Source organism: Pyrus communis, chromosome 14 (genome assembly GCF_041283825.1).
Source record: "Pyrus communis isolate YQ-2024b chromosome 14, ASM4128382v1, whole genome shotgun sequence".
NCBI classification, from domain to species: domain Eukaryota; kingdom Viridiplantae; phylum Streptophyta; class Magnoliopsida; order Rosales; family Rosaceae; genus Pyrus; species Pyrus communis.
Window position 1 is genome coordinate 25,747,303 of NC_142578.1, and position 13,142 is coordinate 25,760,444.

A 13,142-nucleotide genomic window follows, 5' to 3' on the forward strand; every position below is an offset into this window, starting at 1 on the left:
AAAATAAAAAAAATAAAAAAAACCTGAAACCATCTTCCCCGATCCTTTCTCCCTCTCCTTCACTCTCTTCACCTCCCCTCCCATCCAAAAAACCCACCCCTTCCCTGCAACCCAAATCCCCCATCCCACACCTGACCTCTCCGCAACCCCCCCCCTAACCCCACCACCCCCCCAAAAAAAAACCCCAAAAAACCCAGATTATTTGTATGAAACCTACAAAAGTAAAAAAATAATCCACCGGTGCTTTTTCAGCGATGCTTGGAAAGAAGGGCCGACATTTCCAAGTTGTTGACGGCGCAGACGGTGATAGTGGTGCGGTCATGATGTCGACGGCAAGGTGGGTGAGGATGAGGTAGTGGTTGAAGGTTGAGAACTAGGGATTTTGGATTTGGGAATTTTGGGTTTTGGATCTGGGGATTTTGGGGTTTGGGGTTCGAGAGAGAGAGAGAGAGTGAGGAGAGTGGAGGAGGGTCGACGTGTGATGTTGTGCGTTTCGGTGAGGGTGGTGAGGAGTGTGAGCGTGAGGAGGAAGGTGCCGGCGGTGAGGAGTGTGAGTGTGAGGGGGATTTTGGGTTCGGGGTGTGCTCGGGTGGGGAGAAGGGGTGGGGAAGACGAGTGTTTAGCTGCATTGCAGCCACGTCAGCACAAATGGAATCCTTATTTGCCACGTTATTACTTATCAGTTTACTTAATAGATTTTTTAAAGGATGTATGAAATTGAAATAAAATAATACTTAAGGTATGAAAGTAAAATGTTTTAAAGATATTGTAAGGAATTGAAATTGACCTCAAACATAAGGAGATAAAAAAAAAAATATATATATATATATATCCTTTGAACTAACGTACCACTGGGCCACTCCCTTCCACTTCCGCAACAAAAATTGTACTCAAAATTTAAGCCGTTCCATGAACGCATTGCTATGTATCTCCAATCATTTATGTGAGGAGAGATTATTCGGTACGGTCGGAATACAAGATGTTACGTTACATATCATTATATAATTAGAAAACTTACAATTGAAATCGACCTCAAACTTGAGGAGGTAAAAAAAAAAAAAAAAAAATATATATATATATATATATCCTTTGAACTAACGCACCACTGGGCCACTCCCTTCCACTTCCGCTACAAAAATTGTCCTCAAAATTTAAGCCATTCCATGAACGCATTGCTATGTATCTCCAATCATTCATGTGAGGAGAGATTATTCAGTACGGTCGGAATACAAGGCAGTACGTCACATATCATTATATAATTAGGAAAAAAAATTTAAGTGCCTTTAAAGCCTTGAATTGTATAATGGCATACTGTCCCGTGTTTTGGTTACACTGAAAAATCTCTCTCATGTGAAAGAAAAAATGAAAATTCTCTCTCATGCTCACTGTTGTAAAAAATCTCCGCCTAGGCGCTAGGCGGCTAGCCACTGCCCTGATTAACGCCTAGGTGTTTGAAAATTAAGAAAAGACGCCCAAACCTGTTGAGACGCTCGTCTAGGTTGTGACTCACTTAGAGAGAAAATAGATAACTTTCATTTTGCATTTTATTTTTTTTCAATAAATTGTAAGAGGCTTGTTGAATTCTTAAATGAACACACATTATATGTTTGTTCATCATGTTTTCATTATGTTCCAATACTTCATAATATATATGGTATTTTACTTTGTAGTTTACGATGAAATATACATATTTTAAGTATAAACAAAAACTTATTTACACGAGATATAATAGATTTACTTAAATCCGTCTAGTCCGCCTAGGCGGCTAAGCAGGGCTCCAACTCGCCGCCCGACTAACGCCTAGCGTCTTTTAGAACCTTACTCATGCTAGACGATGTTATCATTCCCGACATGTATACATGCTTTACTAACACACAAGGAATGAAAAAGTAGTAACTCTCACATTGAAAATAGTTTAGGGTTTACGTTTTAGGTGTAGTAAGAAATCCTTCTTAAGGACCTCATTTAATAGTTTGTGTTTTCATACATGTCATCACCCAATCATTTTTTCACCATAAGTAGGGAATTTACGAGGTTCACGATGCATGCGTATACTGATACAAAAAGCTATGGATATTTGAGGGAAGACAGTTGAAGAGAGAGTTCATTTTAGCCACACGATCTATTACGGACGGCCAGATCGGGTGAGCGGACGGATCCGGAGAGGACCCGAATCCTTGATCGACTTCCCCTTCTGACTTTGGTTTCTACTGATCGACTGTATTAAAGTTGTTTAATAACAAAGGGCAGATTACTCAGCGAGGTAGATGATCAATACACACACGTATATATATACATGCATGCAAGCATACATTCATACATTTACACACACACACACACACACACATACATGCATGCATACATTCATATATATATATATATGAGCTCATAACATAAGAGTACTATTTGAAATGTTTAGGTCTGTATTTTAGGTCCTTGGGAGAGGCCAGAGATCTAGAGAGAGAGAGAGAGAGAGAGAGAGAGAGAGAGATGGTAAGGCCTCCTTGCTGTGAGAAGGTTGGAATCAAGAAAGGTCCATGGACTCCAGAGGAGGACATCATCCTTGTTTCTTACATCCAAGAGCATGGTCCTGGAAATTGGAGATCAGTTCCCACCAACACTGGTAATTTTATCATAAAATTCAGCATTTATCTTTTCACTCGAGGTCTTGGGTTCGATTTCTCCCTTCCCAATTTTAGCTTGTGTCAGAAAAAAGTTTTAAGCAATTTAGTTACTATTATATTATGTGTTATAATTTTTCCTTTTAATTTCTTTGTGAATTGATGTTTTGTACATTTATTCAATTTTTTCTTGACTTTTTGGGTGCAAAAAGGGTTGATGAGGTGCAGCAAAAGTTGCAGACTCAGATGGACTAATTACCTCAGACCGGGAATCAAGCGCGGTAACTTCACACCTCATGAAGAAGGGATGATCATTCACTTGCAAGCTTTATTGGGTAACAAGTAATTCATCTTCAAACTTCTTCGTTCATTACTTCTTTTTTTTCCTGTCGACGATTGTCAATAATACAACATAATTGTTATTAGCGAGAATCAAATGTTGTCGGAAAAGGCATTCTGCTATCGGAAAAGGTTATGCGTGAGTGTTTTTATTCTTATAGGTGTGTATTAAATTGGTGAGTTTAATTATATGAATAATTAATACTGGTTTGATCGAGCAGATGGGCAGCAATAGCTTCCTATCTGCCACAGAGAACCGATAACGACATAAAGAACTACTGGAACACTCACTTGAAGAAGAAGCTGAAGAACTTTCAATCAGCTCTTGATCCTCACACAACGTCAGATGATCCGTTTAACGTAAATGTATCAAGGATGAGTTTGAGTGATGGGAGCTTAGATAATATGACAAGCCATGCCTCCTCAATTGTTCTGAGGAACAACCAATCCTCCTCCACATACGCCTCAAGCACTGAGAACATTTCGCGGCTCCTAGAAGGTTGGATGAGATCCTCCCCAACTCCAAGGACCTCCAGCCTCAAACACCATGCTGCAAGTGGCGATGATCAAGGAAAACCTAGCGGTATTAGCACAGGAAATCTAGCATCTAACGAGGAGTTTGAATCGATTCTGTCGTATGAGAACTTGAACAATTTTGCTTCGTGGGACAGGTCTACTTGTGATTCATCTACTTATTCTAACAACAAGGCGTCACAACTTAGTATTAAAGTTCCAAACAATGGAGAAATAATTCATGATCGCCATCTTCTGCGCGACGAGGATCAGAAGTGTAAGCAAATTCTTCGATGTGAAAGCAGTAGTACTAACTGTAACAATCCTCCATTGACGTTTCTTGAGAAGTGGCTGTTGGATGAAAGTGCTGGACATGTAGAAGATGATCAGATGATGGAATTGTCTCCAATGTCCTTGGTTTGAGCTTAATTAGCTAGCTAGCTATGCCTTAAGAGGTTAAGCTAGCTGCTTAAACATAACCCTAGTAGGAAAAAACTACAACAAATGAAGGGTCTTAATTTGTTAATTGTAACTTCTATTTCTTTTCTTTGTGAATGGATGGAATATTTCAAGAAAGTTGATCATCATTTATCTTTGGTGTGTGAAAGTTTTATTGTTCAAATGACAAGGGTCTTAATGCTGAGTTGGTTTTACACCTTGCACCCAAAGTTCTGAGTTCGATTGCCGGTGACTTGGTTGAATGCAGTCTAACAATAACAAAATTGAGTTCCAAACCCTACATTTAAAATGGAAAATAAATTGACTTAAAATATTTCATTTATTGGGTGGCCCTTGATGCTAATAGGATGCAAGAGCAAATTGGCCTAAGTAAATGTGCAATTAATATTGAGTAAATATATTGAAATGTAGGTACCTCATTGACTGATATTCAAGTTTACAGGTAATTGCTCCATGGTAATTAACTACTCCTATACTTCAAATAATAAGTAAATGTGCAATTAATATTGAGTAAATATATTGAAATGTAGGTACCTCATTGACTGATATTCAAGTTTACAGGTAATTGCTCCATGGTAATTAACTACTCCTATACTTCAAATAATAAGTAGAGAGAGAAGTGCATATTTGAAAGTGTTTTTAAAATAATTGAAAGCGTTTTTAGAAAAAAAATATTTTTGAATTCCGATAGCACTTCAAGTACTTTTCTAGAATTCACTTGCATTTTTACCAATGATTGATTTCAAAAAATATTTTCATCAAAATTGCTTTTAACTATTTTAAAAGCACTTCCAAATGAGTAGTTTCTAATCATTCTTTTTTCTTATGTGTATTTAGTTATGTTAATTAATCATATATATATATATATATATATATTTTTTTTTTTTTGGGGAACAGAATTAATCATATACTTGAACAAAGATGGAAACAATTAGCCAAAAATCGGGGAGAGTGGGATTTGCGTGACGAAGGTCTCGTGCATCCAAAAGAGGTAATTGGTTGCCTCAAAAGTCCCTCCTTTTTGGGGAAAATGATGTGAGCAAATTACACGTGAGCTGATTTACCTTTCGGTGTGAGAAGCGAGCGAAAGCTGTGATATCTCATCTCTCATTGCAGCCTCCAAACCCTACCTACGAATCAAAGAGGATATGTCAAGGAGATGTTCGAAACAAAACCTAAGTGCATCGCTCTCACACTCATCAGTAAAGTCAGGAACTAGTAAATTTGTGGGCAAAATGCTGTCACTTTGACCACTGCCTCCTGCTAGGCATATTTTGGCAGCACTCGACAGGTTGTATTGTGAACATTTGTTAAATTCTCTCAATAACACTTATCAGATTACTTCGAGATATGTTGATAGTCATTGACATGTGCGCAACATGATTTGACTAACTACAACTAGCTCACAAAATGTTCGAAGAAATGGCTTGGTAAATAAACTGTTTCTTTTTTTTTCTTTTTCTTTTTTTTTTTCACACGTCGCGCTGTTTCTATTGAAAAACTTGACCTTTAACTCTGAAATCCCCAACTTCAAATCCTGGATCCACCCGTGCCAATATAAATCTTCCTTCCCCACCTCCTACGTACGTTCCAAGCAATGCAAATGCGAGAAAAACTAAAAAGTTTTCACATGACGTAGGAAATAAAAGGTTTTGAGTCTCATGTCCTGTATGTGCATGCCTTTACAGACACCAACAACCAATCACAAAACGCCATCTTCTTGTTGTGGTCCATCCCTCAAAACTTTCACAAGAATTGATATGGAATTGGATCTCATCCGGATCCACTTTGTTAGGGATTCCCACATCTTAACCATTCATCGTATATCGTGAGGTTAGGAATTATTTGACTTTTTTTTATTTAAAATTAAACACAAATAGTATCTGACGAAAACTGACCGCACAATATCCGATGAACGGTTAGGATGTGGGGATCTCTAGGATCCTCACAAACTGGATCCGAAGAGAATCCTCTTCCGATTGATATAACCAATAGTGATTAAAAAATTAGTATATTAATTACTAACTCTATTGGACAAAGAGCCCTTTTTAATCACTCTGAGCAGAAAAGAAGTAGCCTATTTTGTAGTTTGTGGCTACTCCTGGGGTCTTGGTTCTTTTTAACCGCCTTTTGTGGGTTTAGAGAATAAGGCTACCATTGTAGTCCAAAGATCAAACCTTATGTGTACGTGATTATGTATTGGAATATGATAGCAACTCCGCCCCCGTGCGGATATGGTTTTAGTGTTTTTAGGCTATGTTCAAGCGATGGATTTTAAAATCTGAAGGGATATGCGGGGTCATACAAGAGACCTAGTGATTAGTAAGGTGAAAGACTTGGATACACTAGTTTAAAAAATAAAATAAAAAATAAAAAAAAATAAAAACTCTCAAATCTCTTGATATTTAGAAGTTGACACACAAACATAAACATAAACTAAACTTAAGTTTCCCCTTTGCTATGCTAATCAATTTTGTTTATTTCCTTAAAAATACATATGAGGTGATCCATTAATTATGGACTCCCAATAAAGGACATTGTGACAAGTCTTTATTACTACATCCAATAGGATTATAGGACCAATTATTCCCCCATGCTTGATAAGCCACCTTAATCTCCCAACTTACCCGAAATTAATGTTGTCTTACAAACCTTAGATTACGTAAGGCCTTTAGTCTTTCAATAATTTTACATACTAAGTTTGGGATTAGGGGTAAGAGGTTGTTTAGTTGCTTTTTAGAGGTGGATTTTTTTATACAACGATATTTTACACTAATAGAGTAAGGATGACGGAGAGGAGAGGGGAGGTGGACTTCAGCTACACAATGGGTCAGTTATAGTTCGGTATCAAACTCAATGCAAATGTCATCATACATTTGAGTTGAACCTGGAAAGATAAATTATGTAGAACTCTATCTTGGAGGACCAGAACTCTATGGACAAAAATCCTAAATCTTCCCTAAACGGGTGCGTATCCGCGAGAAACGGATTTTCCAATAAGATTTCCATCCATAGATATACAAACAAGGCAAATACAGTTTACTTTTCAATTACTAAGATGAATGCGAATTCATGAGCTTCAAGTTATAATTGCAGACAAACGAAAATGACAACGAAGTGGTTGTTGTGGATTCAAGCACGAAAGTGACATGGAGTTGTGAACTCAGACGGATGCAACAATCATACTAATAAAGTGGGACTCAGGACTATGGTGAGTTGGTCTGTGGAACAAGGAATTTCATCTCATCGTAATCTCGTTGCATCAGTACCTATTTAAGTTCATAGATGATCGACTGTGTGTAACATCCCTAGGTTTTTCTCTAAACTTGGTTTCGATCAATGTATAACGAGATATATTTTCCATCTGAATCAAAATATGCATCCTACATATGAATCAAAACATACATTAAGACCGCTTCTAAAAGAAGTAAATGGACAAGACGAGGCAAAACATCCTATCTAAAAACCAACCTCAATTTTTCTGATTTTTCATTCATCAACTACTCTCTGCATTCCTTTAAAACCTAACCTGGAGTAATCTGCCATCGGTGAATCACAACAGCATTCATATGACACATGTGTAACAGGTCAAATCTATTTACCTTCTCGGAAACATGTTGATTTCTGTTTGCTTGATTTGTATGGCATTCAATCTTTACGATGATATATTGTCTGGAATAATATGATTATTTTCCCTTCATCTTCTGAACCTCTTCGTAAATTGATTGGAAAAGTACAGTGGGAATATACCTCTCACCAAAACTTGGAAATATAACCTATAATATGAAACACAGATACATATTAGAAAATATGCATTCCAGATAAGATGTTATATACCAATATAAGTGCCAAAATATTGAGCCAAAATAAATTGACACAATACCGTTTGGAATGGTACAAAATGTAATCAACTGTAATTGTCACTAACAGGTAAGAGTGTCGTTTAGCACACTCGGTTTCAGTACAATTTAGAATGAAGTATGTTTTCAGTCAGAATGATTAGTTCTTTCTCGCTCTGTTTCATTTATGTTATGAATGAAATATTGTTTCGATCAGATTAACAGTTTATTCTCGCTTCATTAGTTTTATTCTGCAATAAAAAGAATGTATGAGGAATCACGGGTCACTTCCTCATAAGATTGGATTGAGACATCTAATCTGAATCTGCCCCACGATGATGTAAAAAATGAAGCATCGCATGCTTTAGCTAAGTTTTGTTAAGCCTCAAATGCATTTCAGAATGAAAATACCTTGATCAAAATACATCATACGTCTTTCAGGACAATTTTATACCATTCAACTTGTGCATCAGCTTCTTACTCTACAAGTTGCTCATGTCGCAAACTAATGACATTAATAGTACCCAGCACAGCTAGTCCAATTGTATAAATAATCATGGAAGGGGAGAATAAGATGACAAATGTAACCAAAAGAGAAAACCTTACCGCAATAAGTTTTCCAGTATTCTCAGGTCTTCTTGCTAAACTTAATGCAGCAGCCGCAGCAGCCGCAGCAGCACCCGATGAAATACCAACCTACAAGTATTGCATATTGAATTATCAAAATCACCTTAAATTAGGATAGAACTGCAGAAAAAATGGGGTGGATTTCTAAGTTAAACATATGATGATTTTCAGAAGAAGTTGGAGCTTGTCGCTTATAAAATGCTCCATATCGAAGAGTAGTCGCAAATTACCAGTAAGCCTTCCTCCAATGCTAGCCTCCGCGCCATTTCAACAGCTTCATCGTTGGTAACCTACATTTAGATAAAAAAACGATTAGAGAAATTTATCAGATTATATTTCCAACAGACAAGTGAGAAGCAAGACCACCCCGGAAAAAAATTAAAAAAAAAAAAGATTGTTGACAAGCTGATTCGCATATCTTATCAAAGTAATCCAAAATACTCATCCCAGTAGAATGGGTTTATGTTGATGCATTCAGTACCAGTTGGGAGGGAAGGAAAGAAAAGAATAAGAGCAGAATAGACAGGATCGAGGGAGGAAGAGTGAAGAAAGAAAGGAAAGGGTGAGGAGGAGAAACAAATGAGGGAAGCTAGAATTTTGATTCAATAATTCTAAGCCAAGAAACGATAAGACAACAACAATAATAGTAATGATAACAACTAAGAGACAACACAAATCCCTTTACCTTGATGACCTCATCGAGCAAATTAACATCCAAAATGCTTGGTACATAGCCTGCATGAATTGCTTACATAAGTTATATAGTACAAGCATACCATATTATTGAATAAGAAACTACAACAGAAAAATGATGTAATAAAAATGAAGAGCAACAGTGATTTCACCTGGATTTTCTCCAGATATTACTCTCCTCTCTGCAGGTTCCACACCTACTACCTGGATAATCAAAATTACAAAAGCATGCAATCCAGAGTTACAAACACATTAACCAATAAGCTTAAGTCACTCTAATTTCCACTTATCAAAGCCAAGTAAGAGCAAGCACTCATATTTAATCTAGAGGTGCTAAGTTGTTCCACCTTCACCATTTGCTTACACTCGGGTTTATCTTTTCCCTCTCAAATCCAGTATCAACGATAGTATGAAATACCACTAACAGTATCCATAATGCGCATTTAACATTTATTGTTTTTCTTCCTATAACTCAAATGACTATGCTCCATAACTTATTAAATCAATTGTTGCTATGAGACAAATTATGCGATATGTATGTACATTATGAACTATCCTGACCTTTATCTCCTTGTTCATCATTTTCAGGTAACGCCCAGTGCCTGTAACAGTGCCACCAGTTCCAACAGCAGCAACAAATATGTCAACATTACCCATGGTATCCTCCCATATTTCTGGCCCAGTAGCATCGAAATGGATCTGTCTTTCAAAAATGTGTATCTTAAGTACATGATTATATAATACTACATAAGGGATTTGTTAGCAGCCGTTAAATGATATGGTTTAGCTTTACCATTGTTTAATTAGCATTACCTTAAAGGTCGTTGCTACTTACTCCCGGTTCTAGGTGGAACTCTTTTCCACTTATGTAAATTCTCTCTTTTATATAAAATTCTTTCGTTTCTTCTCAACTATATATATATATATATATATATATATAATACGATATACATGTGATATATATAACCAAAAGTATTATTGATGTGCATCCAGAGAAAATAGAAATTACCTCTGCATTCGCAGCATTATCAAACTGTTGAAGCATATATGAATTTGGTGTGCTGAGAACAATTTCCCCAGCTTTATCTAACGCTCCTTTCAAACCCTTTTCTGGATCTGTCAAAACAACCTCTGCCCCAAATGCGCGTAAAAGAATCCTCCTTTCAATATTTATGGATGCAGGCATGGTGACTATAAGTTTATATCCTTTAGTTGCAGCAACAAAAGCAATACCAAGTCCTGTATTTCCACTAGTTGGTTCAACTAATACAGTCTGCATGGTTACACAAAGGAAATATAATTCTTATGTATAGCAGAAAGAAACGCGAAAGAAAACCCATCCAAAACAGAAACATGGCTTTGGCAAACGCTAAAACATCTTAGTCCATGTAACTAGCAAAGTCATCTGAGATGACAAAGTAAAATATTGATCTATACAGTAAAGTTTTGGTATAATAACTTATCATCACCTTCCCAGGAGATATTAACCCACTTTTTTCAGCATTCAATATCATGCTACAGCCAATTCTGAAATGTCAGGCAGCATAAAAAACATGAGTTCATCTGACGCGGAAACTGTAGTGACGTGGCAATTCTGATTGATCAGCTAAGATACTTAGTTCCATTAAAAATTTATAACTACTAATCTACCAAATGGGGCAGTTAATCAACAGATGGTTCCATATGCCTTAACAATCTTCTACAATCAGAATGGCAAACAAGATTAAAAATCAATATGACAAAAAAGGGTAAAAGTATGTAGCAAGATTTCAGGGAAAAATGACAACAAATCAGTCGGCAGGTTACCTATCCTTGACACTTCGGCAGGGTTCCATAGATTCAAGCTTTGCTGGAATATTTGCCACACAACCTTCGGAAACTTTGTTGAGGTATACCATGGGTGTGCTCCCGATCAACTACATTAATTCATCATAACAGTTCACGTCAACAAAAGTTTGAGAATGTAAATCATCATGTACACAAAATTCACTGACAAAGACAATGTCGTACATTGTTGTGAAATGCGAAAACTGAAAACGGGTCAGCAACTACAATGAGAAATCTATTGCCAAAAACGCATGACCACATCACCTAATGAAGTAATAAATTCATATCGTACAACGGGGATTTTGAATGTTGAATCCAACACTTGCACAATGCACGGTTGCACGGTTACATTTCCATAATCTAACTTGCTACAGTCCAGAGTGTGAAAATTGTTATCACTTGATTTTCGAGTACTTTACGTAGCAATTAATCAACAGGAACCATCACTTTAAAGAAAAACACTTCAAGCTCGATACTTTATAAAAAGGCCATTCATACTTCGCAACGAGAGAAGGGCACCAAAGAATTTCACAACTGAGAATAAATAGAAAATGACAAGTGGATAGTTAAGGGTTTTTTTTTCTTTTTTTCTTCAAGTGAGTTCTTGAATAAAAAAAAGTTTTGAGGGTGTTTTTCTAATTTACTAAATTTCTCGTACCAGTTTTCTGAGAATCCAACCAAATACCAATACAGTGCCGAAATTGCAGAAATACCCAGTTAAATTCTTAGCATTTAGAGAGATTATTCAGATAAAAAAAGATTAAAAATTCAGCAAATGCGAGTTAAAAAGAAGCTAAAACGAAAGAACAAAATTGGAGCAGAACCTGCGTGACGTCCTCGGCGATATCGACAGTGTCAAGCTCTTCTCTGTTGGCGTAGAGATAGGAGGAAGCTTTGGCAAACACGAGACCGTGCCGTTTTGCGAGCTGTCCTCCGAGAAGAGCTCCATTGGTGGAATTTCTGGGGAGTTTGAAGGAAGCGAAACGGTGGCCGGGAGATGAGAAGGGAGGAGGAAGAGGAAGAGGAAGAAGCAGAGGAGGTGATAAAGTAGCCATTGGTTCAGAAAAAGGTTTTTGAGGGGTTTAGTTTAGATTGGGTACACTAACAACATACCGGGGATAGTTGACGGTTTTGCCCTTCTTCTTTCTTTTGATTGGGGCCAGGTCCAAGAGAATAACTTACATAAAACAGATTCATCGTCATGTTGTGTATCGATTTAATAATATTTTGTCACGTGAAAATTTTTTGCACATAATTACGCATTATTGAACAAAAAAACACTACGTTAGTGTGAGTGTGCCTCATTGTATAAAGTGGTGTTCTTGATCTTAGGACAATGTGTATTTTTTGTTATAGGTGAGCTTGAGTTCTCAAGTCTACTTTTGTTACTAGTATATGCCCACATACAAAGTGTATGTGAAATTTTTTTTTTTAAAACGGGGACAACTGGCGGCAAGTCATAGTTAACTCACAGAGGCATTTCAGCCTTCCCTGGGCACAAGTCTGTCTTCCACACCAGCAAGCAGCAACGGGTTTCGAACCCAAGATCTCTAGTTTTTAGTTTTAAGAAAACCTTGTAATTTGCTCTTTACCACTGGGCCACCAACTCATGGTTGTGTATGTAAAATCTTTTATTTTTGTTTTTAAAGTTGAAGGGGAGAGAGAGAGAGAGAGAGAGAGAGAGAGAGGTTTAATTTTTATTATTATATTTTTTTTTTTAATTAGAGATGTTAGGTGATGCTTAAATAAAAAATAGTAAAATTTTGTTTTATAAAATTACGTTACTGCCCTTAACTTTTTTGTTATGATAGAAAATTAGATAATTTTTTTACCCTCTTTTGACTGACAAAGAGAAACCTATTAATATATAATTTAGATAACTTCTAAAAATAAAAATAAGTACGTTCTAGAAAATAGAAAATGAAATAAAACGAAACCCTCAAATGTAACGTTACGCACTCGATAAACGGCTTTTTAAAATTTTACGGCAGATTACTACCAATTTGTTAAAACCCAAAATTGAAATTAATTGATCCGATTCTCCTCAATCATTCCCATATTTCTAACTTCAGTGCTTTCTTCATTTCGCCGTTTATATAAAGACAAACATACAACTTTAATTAGATTATACTGTCGATCGAACAAAACATCCAAATCGAATTGACCGTTAGACTAACGACTTTTCAAAATTTTGCGGCAAGCCATTGCTAAATTGTTAAAACTC

General features: G+C 36.5%; 2 protein-coding genes across 8 annotated transcripts; one reads left to right on the forward strand and one right to left on the reverse strand.

Annotated features, from left to right (window-relative positions):
- Positions 1 to 2,410: 2,410 nt before the first annotated feature.
- On the forward strand, positions 2,411 to 4,049 carry LOC137711886 (transcription factor MYB60-like). The gene is made up of 3 exons (XM_068451042.2): positions 2,411 to 2,623; positions 2,834 to 2,963; positions 3,182 to 4,049. Exons 1-3 carry the CDS (start codon positions 2,491 to 2,493, stop codon positions 3,894 to 3,896), a joined length of 978 nt encoding a protein of 325 aa, XP_068307143.1. The 5' UTR covers positions 2,411 to 2,490; the 3' UTR covers positions 3,897 to 4,049.
- Positions 4,050 to 7,152: 3,103 nt separating this feature from the next.
- LOC137713046 (cysteine synthase) lies at positions 7,153 to 11,999 on the reverse strand. 7 transcript variants are annotated; one of them, XR_015955701.1, is made up of 12 exons: positions 11,743 to 11,999; positions 10,898 to 11,007; positions 10,561 to 10,618; positions 10,101 to 10,364; positions 9,653 to 9,790; positions 9,244 to 9,295; positions 9,084 to 9,133; positions 8,629 to 8,688; positions 8,378 to 8,467; positions 7,535 to 7,708; positions 7,404 to 7,456; positions 7,153 to 7,315 (listed from the first exon to the last, which is right to left on the reverse strand). XR_015955701.1 is itself a non-coding variant. In XM_068452279.2 (10 exons), the coding sequence occupies exons 1-10, from the start codon at positions 11,971 to 11,973 to the stop codon at positions 7,619 to 7,621; spliced, it is 1,143 nt and encodes a 380-aa protein (XP_068308380.2). In that variant the 5' UTR covers positions 11,974 to 11,999; the 3' UTR covers positions 7,153 to 7,618. The 7 variants fall into 7 exon arrangements, 3 of the variants coding, with proteins under 3 accessions (XP_068308380.2, XP_088540239.1, XP_088540238.1); XR_015955699.1 differs by having other exon boundaries at positions 7,404 to 7,461; XR_015955700.1 differs by having other exon boundaries at positions 7,153 to 7,456.
- Positions 12,000 to 13,142: the final 1,143 nt, after the last annotated feature.